This window comes from Perca fluviatilis, chromosome 7 (assembly GCF_010015445.1).
Source record: "Perca fluviatilis chromosome 7, GENO_Pfluv_1.0, whole genome shotgun sequence".
NCBI lineage: Eukaryota > Metazoa > Chordata > Actinopteri > Perciformes > Percidae > Perca > Perca fluviatilis.
Window position 1 is genome coordinate 7731127 of NC_053118.1, and position 11504 is coordinate 7742630.

At 43.2% G+C, this 11504-nt stretch overlaps 1 protein-coding gene across 1 annotated transcript; it reads left to right on the forward strand.

The window, feature by feature from the left end:
• Nucleotides 1-699: 699 nt before the first annotated feature.
• Nucleotides 700-9908, forward strand: LOC120561799. Its single transcript, XM_039805054.1, has 8 exons — nucleotides 700-1289; nucleotides 2527-2639; nucleotides 4093-4196; nucleotides 4570-4744; nucleotides 4843-4951; nucleotides 6690-6775; nucleotides 7018-7088; nucleotides 7737-9908. Exons 1-8 carry the CDS (start codon nucleotides 819-821, stop codon nucleotides 9284-9286), a joined length of 2679 nt encoding a protein of 892 aa, XP_039660988.1. The 5' UTR covers nucleotides 700-818; the 3' UTR covers nucleotides 9287-9908.
• Nucleotides 9909-11504: the final 1596 nt, after the last annotated feature.

Here is an 11504-nt window from a genome sequence, read left to right on the forward strand (position 1 = left end):
TTGTATTTTGTGCATAATTGTCCAATTAAAAATTGCTTGGTGCAATAACTTATCATCTACATGTGCAAAATGCGTTATTTGTTCACTGCCGCTACTTACATTCACACCCTACTTATTCATGTCCGTAGTGGATTTATACACTGAAATAGAATTTGTACAATCCATTTGAAACAATCTTTTGAACCTGATCGTAACCTATTCTCACTTGACTTCTACTTAAGGTTTTTATTTATTTCTTACTGTAGCTATTTTACTTATGTTACTTTATACACTTATTGAGTTGATCTTTCTTACTTTTCTTTTATCCTGAATTTGATTGTGAGCCACTGCAACTAAACAATTTCATTGAGGTGATCAATAAAGTATTCAGATTTTGAAATGAGATTATTCATCCCTTCTAAAAAAAAATATTGATCAAATAAGATTGGACCTTTTTCACAGCAGACATTTTGACTTGTCATAGTAGGAAAATCATAGCTGAAATTGATAACCTTAACATAGCTCAGTTCCATTAGCCTAAGTGTCCCAGTAAGCTATTTCAGTGAGGCAGCATGCACAATACCAGGACCTCTCCTAAGTGGAATGCAACCATCATTAATGGTTTTGAATACACCTGTGCTTTTCCTACTATGACATGTCAACATGTCTGCCGTGAAAAGGGTCTATAGGCCTACATATTCTAACAGCTGTGTGTGGCGCTGGCTGTGCCAATTAGCAGGCAGTAGCAGGTGTGATAATGAGGTCCAGGCCAGGCCGGGCCAGACTATGCCAGGCTCTCCACTAGTCACAGCCTTCCTGCTCTCTGTTTCCCCCTCAACATGTCGGTGTTCGCGTTGCTTCTTTGGGCATTGTTACTTGGAACGCTGGGAGGTCCGGGTCAGCGCGCGGCATGGTCGGAGGGAGTAAATCCCGGCCAGACGAACCAGGAGGGATCTGGTGTTTCCCCGCGCGCTTCGTTCTACCGCCTGCCCATGTCCCTGCATGCACCTGGGCCACTGGTAGCACTCGACCTGCTCCGGCCGGTTCCCCACAAGAGACCGTTTCCCGCCGGACTGACTGCGCTACTGTTACCGACCCCGAGACCACAACAGAGCGTCCAGGAGACGGGTGCACGCGCTGTGGAAGTCTGGTGCAATCACGACCAGGTGTCTGTGCGCGTGGACCGTTTCCAGCTGCGCGCGTGGAACGCCCCGTCCCTGTTCCGACTGGGCTCGTGCGTAGCCAGCAGCGCCAGCCCCCGCTTCCTGTTCTTCCGCTTCAGACTGACGGAATGCGGCGGACAGTCCAAGGTAGGGACACATGGGTATCATTTCACAGCTAGCCCTGCTCCTAGAGCCACACTTTAGCCTACCGAGTGCAAGTGAGATCATAGGCGTGGGGGGGGGTGTGCGTGGAAATGCCCACTCCCCCAATATTTATAAGAGGTAGATTTTTCTCGCCTTAAAAGATATGAAAGACAACAGACTTCCCAAAAGAGGTAAAAATGAAACATGTAGCTAGGCCTACGGAAAACAAGAACTGTGTATTTGCAACATTTTGGGGGGGGGGTTAAAGAACACAACGAGAGCGAGAAAAATAAAGATGTGATTTCATGTCTTTATAGATTTGGACTTCTGGCTTTAACAATGTCTCATAACAGATTTCTTGTTGAGATGTAGCCTACATGATTCCTAAAAAGAAACATCCCGAACAAGATAACATGTGTGATGTTTTCACTATGCAGAAAGTTTGGAACAACACAGGAGAATAACAAGTTCCTTTTAGCCTACATAAATAAAGACCTTTGCAACATAAATTGTTGCATACATATTCACCAGAATGCAGAAAATGAAGTGTTAGAAATTATTTTTTTAGATAATTTTTTTTGTTGTTAAAAATTTAAAAAACAATATAAAAATTGAACAAACCCCCCACCCCCTCTGCGGCCTCGAGGAAAAAAAAACAAAAGTGTTGAGCTATCATTTTCTTGGTTGCTAGCCAAACTTTCTTTTGTCTCACAAGCAGGTGCAATATAGAGTCGACATTAAGTAACCTAACAATCTGGTCAGTAGGAATTCGACATCCTATCACATCAGATATTATGGATGTTTTATTCCAGAACTCATGCACCTGTTGACACTCCCAGACCATGTGCAGGAAAGTTCCAGTTTGTTCAGGTTGACAGAACATGCAATAGGGAGTGGGAATGACTTGTATCTCTTCTGAGGAGTCCAGTATGTCCTATGACATATGGATTTGTTAGAAATCTTTGAGATTAGATCTTTAGGTTAAACTAAATTGTAGGCTAATGAACAGAATTATCCTTTTTGAAGTTGATGGAATAGCATACATAGAGACGTGTACAGACATGTAAAAATGATATGACTGCGAAGTGATTATGTGAGTATGTATGAGGCTGTTGTTACTTTTCAGGCAGTAAAAATCCAGATGTAAAGATGGCGAAATCTAGATCGACTCAAATGGCTTTACATTTAGTTGGATTGGGACATGATTTCCTATTGAATCTGTCAAACTCTTATCTCTCAGGTTGTTGGTGGTCAGCTGGTGTATGCTTATTCTCTGTGGTACACTCCTCCTCCGCAAGGCTACGTCATCCGAGTCCTACCAATGAACCTTCCCATCCAGTGCCATTACGACAGGTAAGGTCAGGGCTTTCAGCAGCGTTCAGATCAGTGTGTCTTCTCTGTGACCCAGAATGACAAACACGAGATGAGGAGGCGTCTGCAGGTCTTTTATTGGAGCATTTCCCTGCTCGTAGTCACAATCCACTCACGCGGTCGGGTCTTGTAATAATCCATTTTTTTAAAATAAAAAAAGTCTGAGTGAAAGCAACAGCAGGCAGAAAAGAGAATAGAATAACATGTCTTTGAGCCTTGTGGCTGTTAATTAAAACGGCAGTAGAAGTATTCAGATCCTTTTTATTTAAGTAAAAGTACTAATACCACACTGTAAAAATACTGTTAGAGTAAAAGTCTTGCATTGAAATATTACTTAAGTAAAAGTAGGCTATCATCAGGAAAATGTACTTAAAGGTTATCTAACGTGTTTTCAACCTGGACCCTATTTTTCTATGTTCTTGTGTGTAAGTGACTCATAGGAAAAACAATCTTTGAAATAAGTGAACGCTGTAACCGGCAGCCACATACTGGGCTGCAGTGTAACCCTATGGGGCAAATGTTCAGCATCAGTTAATGTCCACTAATGGGGCTGTTTTTACAATTGACAGGCTCAGATTATTATTCTTAGTGTCTGTCAACATTATGGAAAGGAGATGGAGCTTTTTAAAAGCTCTTTAAGAGCATTCTGTTTAACCAGAAATGGCTCTGAGGTCGCTAGTGCTAAACCCACCAGACTCGCAATACTTTTAGCGTGTATAGAGCCAACATATTTTCACATGTAAATCGGTAAGCTGTGTTTATTTCAACCAACACTAAATTTGTAATGGTTGGAAATGTGGAAAGATGACCCAAAATGGCTTTTCATAGTTTTATTATGTTTCTGTCGACTTTGAATGAAGTCTATTTTACCATGATATTTACATGGGTTTAGCGAACGCAATGTTGCAGATGTTTTGATGTTTAAAAAAAGGATCTTACTCTTTAACAGAAAGGTAGACCTCCTTTAGAAATCCTTTCCATAATGTTGTCACACACTTAGAATATTAATCTGAGCCTGTCGGCAGCAAAAACAGAACTTTTAGCGGACAAGCTGGACAATTGCCCCATTAACTTACATTGTAGCTTGTTTCGTCGCTGCAGACTGAAGCGATCTTACTTATGATAATATAATAGTACGGCTCTGTTTGATTTGTTTAGTCCATTCCATAAGGTCACCCAACTAACTGAAATACACATGATCTTAAATATGAATAAACCTCTTAGAAGATGTCTAGGATATACTTGGAACCTCTGTGTTACACTGTGTGTCTGACATGTAGAAAGGTACAGAATTACCATCAGATCCTAGATTAATAATAATAATAACAATAATTATTATTATTATTATTATTATTATTATTATTATTATTATTATAAAGAACAAAATGTCTTATGTCAGCCTCTGGAGTGATGTGGCTCTCATTCTCTCTGTCAGGTTTCATTACTCTTACCAAGTTGGCTTCAGACCTCAGGTCCAGCACACAACCTTGATAAAGAGCATCAGGAGTAAACGCAGCTACAGCCTCACTGTCTGCAATGGTAACGCACCTACACCATCTAAATCAGGCTTCGCTATCACTGCAAGATGACACGTTTCCTGTAAACATCTGTAATGATCTGCTTAAACCTGTCATCACGTCTTGTTAAAGCCAAATCTAATATCTGACGTTCATTACAAAGTGCAGCTTTAATGTGAACAGTTGGCTTCAAGTGTTAAAGTCTACGCTGAATAGTTTTTACCACTCTGATTTTAATCGAATTTCAAAAACTTAATATATATTTTACTGTAACTTCAGATCTATAAATTGCAAGTTTGATCATGTACAATAAAGCACAGAAGCAAATGCAACTTAAGACAGGGGGTGTCTGTCTGTCTGTCTGTCTGTCTGTCTGTCTGTCTCTCTCTCTCTAGCCCAGGGGGAGCCCATCCCTCCAGGCCACTGGTTCTTTTTAGGGGAGCCAGTGTATTTTGTGGCCCAGACAGGAGTGCTGCTTGCTGGGGAGAGGCTTTATGCAGATGCATGCTATGCCACGAGCTCCAAAGACCCAAGCAGCATGCCCAAAGTGGACATCATTACTAACTATGGGTGTGTCTCCAGCCAGAACACGCAGTCACCCAATGAGTTTACAGTAATTGGTTTGTCACTTTGCATGTCTTGAGTGATGTTTGTGCTTTTGATTGCAGCTGCATGGCCGACAGCAATAGGGAGGGCAGCAGCTCCCGGTTCCTGTCGGGAGGGGGCAGTGTGCTGAAGTTCTCTGTGGATGCCTTTCTGTTCAGAGCAGTCTCACAAGTAAGACCATTTCTTTATTTGATATCCTACAAAAACTTTAAACTCGCTGCAAGCCCTGAAGTCTTTTGACCTATTCTGGCTGAGCAGGCCTCAGCAGTAGGTCTGTCTGTGAGTGAGTAAGACAATTTAGTTTTAGGAAAGATGGACAAAGGGAGGATCCAATGACAGTTGTGGTTAGTGGACTGAATAGCTACTGTTTCTACAGCGGGTCAAAGCATGTTGTACCTGCTCATGCTGATATTAATTGCTGCTTATGTGCACTGAAAGCTGTACTTTACTGTACACCTGATGTTTATTTAGAGCTTCCTGATGAAAAATGGTTCAATTGTTGCAGCAGAAATCTACTGCTCATTGGACTTCCTTGTTGACGCTGCTGAATGTTGAATATTTGGCAAATGAGTTCCAGCCTTAAGAGCTTCTTGCACAGCTATGGAGTCTCTTTCTATCTTACAATGCACAGCCTCATGCAAAGTACATTACATTACATGTCATTTAGCTGATGCTTTTATCCAAAGCGACTTCCAATTAAGTGCTTTCAACCCTAAAGGTGCAAACTTCTCCAGACAACAAGTAGTAAGTGCAAGTACATTAGGTGTGTGTGTGCGTGTGTGTGCGCACACTCACTCACTCAAAGGATTATTAGGAACACTATCATATATTTTCTTATTTATTTTATCCAAGGTGCAGTTGAAAGAGATGTTTTAGCCTTAGCCATCCTGATGTCAATAGGGAGCTCATTCCACCATTTAGGAGCCAGGACAGCGAACAGTCGGCATTTCGGTTGAGTGATTAGTTGTCCCTCGCTGTGAGGGGGACAGCAAGCAGGTTGGCTGATGCAGAGCGGAGTGGGCGGATTGGGGTATAGGGTTTGACCGGGTCCTGGATGTAAGCTGGTGCTGATCCGTTCGTGGCCCTGTATGCAAGTACTAGTCTTGATGCGGGCAGCAATTTGTAACCAGTGAAGAGAGCGGAGGAGCAGTGTAGTGTGAGAGAACCTGGGGAGGTTGAAAGTACGGTTGCCTGGAAGCAAATGCCACACAGTGCACATATACAGCTGTTCTGACCACAAGCTATCGGTCTCAGCTGTCTGGTCAACAAAACCTGGCAGGGCCAGTTTCCCAAAAGCATATCTCAAGACATTGACACACCCCAAAGTTTTCTTACCTTTCTGTCTGAACCTTCTCTCACGTCAAAGAGTGTATAAAGGTTGCAGAGTTTTCAGTCATTCAACTGATAATTTAACACTGATTCAGTCATTTTTACACATACAGTACATTTCAGCAACTTTCTACAACAATAGTTTAGGCACCTACCAAAAGGCGTAACTTTGGGTTCAACAAAGGGGATCTCCACTTTTGAGCATAATTGAAATTTTGAACACAACACTTTATTTTCTGGATTCTGGTGAATTTTTCTGCAACACTGTACTTTTACTGCATCAATTTATGGTGTCAATGTCTTTATTTATGTAAAGTAAATTATAATAGGTTTTTGGGGGGGTTGCACTGGCCAGTTTTGATTATTGGGGGGGTGTAACCCCTCTCATCCCCCCTGTAAATTACGCCTATGCCCCTACCTCGACCTTAAAGAGAGATTGAAGAGGTGCTGCCCAGTGTGTTTACAATATGCTGGACATAACGGTGGAGTCCAAATCCACACGTGACGTACTCTACACCTAGCAGGTTCTCTAATCACTGGCGAGTGTATAACATCTTTCCACCTGTCTGTCTGCGTGTAGGTGCTGTACCTCCACTGTTCAATGTCAGTCGGGTTCAGCGCGTCCCCCAGCTCAAAGTCCTGCAGCTACAACGAGACTGCTGGCAGGTCGGCAACCCATGTTATTAACAGATCCTTCTACATAAGTGGTTGAATGAGAAACGACAATTGGATGATAAAACAATAAAAAGAATAACCATATGAAAACAAATCTGGTGTATCTGTACAACCACGGGTGGCAGTACTTTTGGGAAGGTGGTGTGATGATTTAATCGACAAATCCCTTGTGTGCCTTGAATGAAGTCAAGTGTTTGTACTGATGGACTGCTTTGTTGTTTTGGCGTGTGTAGGTGGGAGGAGCTGGAGGCCACAGCCTCAGTATGCGCCTGCTGTGATTCCATCTGCACGGACATGCAGGACTGTAAGTTCTGACTGAACAAATGACTTTTTTTTTAATTTATTTTTTTTAAAAGACTACGTTTTCTATTGATTGGCTGGTAAAATGAACATTCACTAGGGCAGAGATCTTCAACAGGGGGTCGGGAACCTTAGGCGGTCCTCAGAGTCAATGCAGGGGGGCCTTCAAATTGTTCTTTTCAAAAATTAAAGTCTTGCATGCAACTTAATTTCTACAATACAGTATATGTAGTAGGAGGTCCCTGCTCTGTCTCTCATTCAGTAAAGGGGTCCTTGGCTTAAAAAACGTTGAAGACCCCTGCACTAGGCATTTGGCTGGTGGACATAAAGTTTGAACCCTGCATACAGCTGCTCCGGGTAATGTTAAGAGAGGTTCAGGGCTGCATGTGTGAGAGGGGCTAAATTAACACACCACGTGGTAACTGAAGATAAGTAAATGCATCAGGGTAATAATATACACATTATACTCAAAACATGCTTAATCTATGATAGTATTGTATCACCATACAGGTAATTCTGTAATACATAATCTTGTGCAGTTAGCGCCAATCCAGCTGTCCATTTAAATAAAGATGGAAAATAGCATTATTGTCTAAAACCTGCACCATCTCTGGCATAACATGTTCTAACGCTTGTCCTTTTGATTACTCAGCTATCGGGAACACAGTGAGCAGTCCAGGCTGGCTCATTGGACAAAGGGCTGAAGAGAAACCAAGGATGAAGGTGATGTCTTTTCAAGCAGAGGAGGAAAGACAAAGGCTGGATCATGAAGAGAAGAGGGGTGAAAGACTGGATGAGCACCTTAAGAAAGTCCGCACTTTTCCACAGGAGACACAGACTGGCCATGAGGAGGAGAATAAAGAAGCCATTGCTGAGAAGACTGCTGTGAAGACCGAATGGAGGCACAGTGCTGCAGCCGGCCAGCAGGGAAAGAGAGGACAGGATGAAGGCAAGACGGAAGATGTGCCTACGGAAGAGGCAGACAGCAGGCTGGAAGAGTTAGCAACAGATGACCTAATAATGCCGGATAATGTTGGAGCTCCACCTGGTGCCAGTACACTTGGTTCTCTGGATTCAAAAGAGTTAGCAACATATGACATGGTTATGGAAGAGGCAGACCGCAGGCTGGAAGAGTTGGCAACAGATGACTTGGTTATCTCTGACCAGACTGGACCAGAGGAGGCCAGGGAGGAGCTACTCTCTGGGAGCCATTTGTCCAGTGACTACAGCAGCACTAATGCTTTAGGAGATTCTTATAGTCCCACCACTATCACTGCAAGAGAGTTTTCAAGTTTTGGTATAGGTAATGATAATGCAAGTAATCGTGGTCCTACTGAACAGGTTTCCACAATTGTGATTCCAATCATTAAACTATGCCCTAACGGTGATCCAAAGAGTTGCAGTGCCCCTATTAATAGTACAGGACACGGTGTCATTTTTTCGCCTATCAGTGCAGAGAGCTTTCCCCCGAATAATGTTGGAGCTCCACCTAGTGCCAGTACACTTGGTTCTCTGGATTCAAAAGTCAATGTGAGTCCATTTGGCAGTAGGCCTGAGATATTAGTGGGGACACATTCGGCCACCAAGGACCTTGAAATGGACCCCCCAGGTTTTTCTGATGTCAGCAAGTCAGGAAAGAGCAGGCTGGAGTCTGATGAGTCAGACCCTCTATTGTGGTCAGAGTCGGACCCTCAGCTGTGGTCAGAACAAGTCAAGTCTGGAAGAAGTCAGAAGTCAGTGGACACAAAGTCTGACGGGATGCAAGCGCACACAAACGGTACAGGAGCTCTTGGAGATGATTCTATGCTTCACAGTCCACAGCTCAGAGGGTTAGACTCAGACCAGTCTGGGTTCAGGGACCCGATCTTTGGAGACGGGTCACTTGGCGAGTCAGATTTTGATTCTGGAATTGAAAAAGGTGAAGCTCGTCACTTGGGTCAATTTACTGGAGCAGTGAAGACAAAGAGGCAGGATGAAGTACAAGAATTTTCAAAAACCATTACAAGACCACACAGGGTCAGTTCTGGTTCGGTTAGTTCAGAGGGAATGCTTCAAGACAGCCCCAGTTCCTCAGATGTGGTGACCGTTATCACGAGCCGGCATGGTTCGGAGAGCAGCCAGGCGTCTGACTGGGACTGGGCCTGGTTGGTGCCAGGATGGGGCAAGGAGTGGAGACGGAAGGAGATGGATGACTTCTATTAAGATAAGACTGATAGACTTGTTCTTGGAGGTGTTGACGTTTGGTGTTGGAGGAACAGATGGAAACACTCCCATGCAGTCTAATCCAATTAAACAGCCCACCGAATAATCTTATCTTTTAATAAAGATTATCAAATTCAGTTTTTGTTGACTGGTCCACTGCTGTATACATAGACAAAATATTGGAAACACGTTTCACTATGATGCATCTAGCATAACGTCACCACAAACCAACAGTTGGTTCATGTCTGAATGGGACTGAACCAAACCATGCTGAGCTGTTGTATGATGGTGAGCTATTCCAACATGGATGAGGGAGAGAATCCACACACAGAGCATCAGCAGGAGCAAGTCAATCTCACCAGGCTTTCATCACAACTGATTGAAACCTTACAACCATTTATTTCAAAGGTTCTAGGTTTGTGGAACATTGCTGGAAACCTCCAGGACCATCAACAGTCGAGTGGAACATTGGAACTCCCGAACTGCTCCTATGGAAAGTGGAGGACTTGAAACCAGGCTGGACTTTCAGGCAAATTTATGTCCGAACTGGAGCAGAGCGTGGTGTTCAGCTGGCTGTATCCATGTAGTAGGTTTGAATAATAAACTTCTCCGACCAAGCCCATGCCTACCTGTGCCTTGTTTTCATTCACATATCTGTTGTGTGTACACCCACCTCTTTAGCCCTGCTCACAACAGTTACTGTAGATAATGGATGGTTGGACCTTCAGTTTGTGTGGATGAGGATCTGTACTATTATTGCACGTCAAATTTCTCCCCACTCACATTTGCAAAACTGCTACAGCTTTGTGAGGCTGCATGAAGTCCTGCTACAGCTTCTTAAAGCCTTGCGGTTGTTTGCCTTCTAACTAGGGGTGTGACCCTTCACTAGTCTCACGATTCGATTATCCTGTCAACGATTTAAATCTATTAGATATCACGATGCATCTCCTCATTGTTATATATTGCTACACAGAGTTTTCATCAACTAATTCGAGCGGTCATATCGATCGATATGTGTGAACTCCTTTTTATTGTATCTGCCCTTTATGAAAAAGACACTTCCTGAATGTAGCGGAGTCTCAATACAGCAGACTAAAGGCAAAAACAAAAGCAGTGACCGCTAAATCAACAAGTAACCTCAGTAGGCAATAATACATTATGGTCTGTCACTGCATCGATGTAGAATCATCCAGGTCCGTATCCCGATGCAGTGATACATTTCAACACCCCTGCAAACATGCTGTCTTCACTTGCAGACTACTGTTACAGGAGTACAGAGGACTGATAAGAGCCGTTGTCACATGCAGCAAAGTGTCCCGGGTTGGTTTTGAACCTGGGCTGCTGGCAAGGACAAAGCCTGCATGGGGCGGTGAGCTATAGCCGCCCCGACGATACAAGTTCTAAAACATGCACACTTCACACACACTAAAGATCTAACCAATCACCGCAGCTTCACCAGCTCAGTCTCCGACTGTCTCCCCTTCTGTTCCCGAGTTACGGCATTGAATAACAGCTGGAAAAGTGTTTTTTAAAAGAACATGTCACAGTGAAGTTGACCTTTGGGATATAAAATGTCATCACTTCATTTTATCCTATTAGACAATTGTGTGAGCAGTCCTAATTTGTGTAGGAGTTCTGGAGTTATGGCTCATTACAGGCATACATGTATGCCGATCCATGGAGCTAGCCTTGGCTAATGTGGCTATAATGTTAGCCACCATAACCAATCACACAAATCCCTAACAGAGATTTGGAGGCAACAACTTTAAAGCAAACTAATGGTGTGTTCATGCCACCTGGGAATTTCAGTGAACGCCCCCGTGATTACGTTGTTTTTCCCGACTGGCAGCGTTCACATGGTCGGGATTCGTGTTCTTCTGTTATATTGGCGTTTGGCATAACAACTTGTTGCATGACTGCCACCAACGGTTGGCCGTAGCCGAGAGCATCAGGTGGGTGAAAACATGGAGGCCACAATAACAAAAGATTTGCTGCTGTTTTCTTATGCGAGCATACAAACCGCACATGGACAGGTGTTTTTGTTTTATCTGCAGGACAACCAACGGGAAAGGACACGGCTATGGTGTTTTTTATAAATAAGCCTATTTATGAATAATTTCAAACATGTTATGTCTGTTTCTTGGCAGAGGCATTTGTCCACAATAAATGCAATGCAAACTAACATTTCCTGTAAATAACACAAAGACGACGGAGAAAG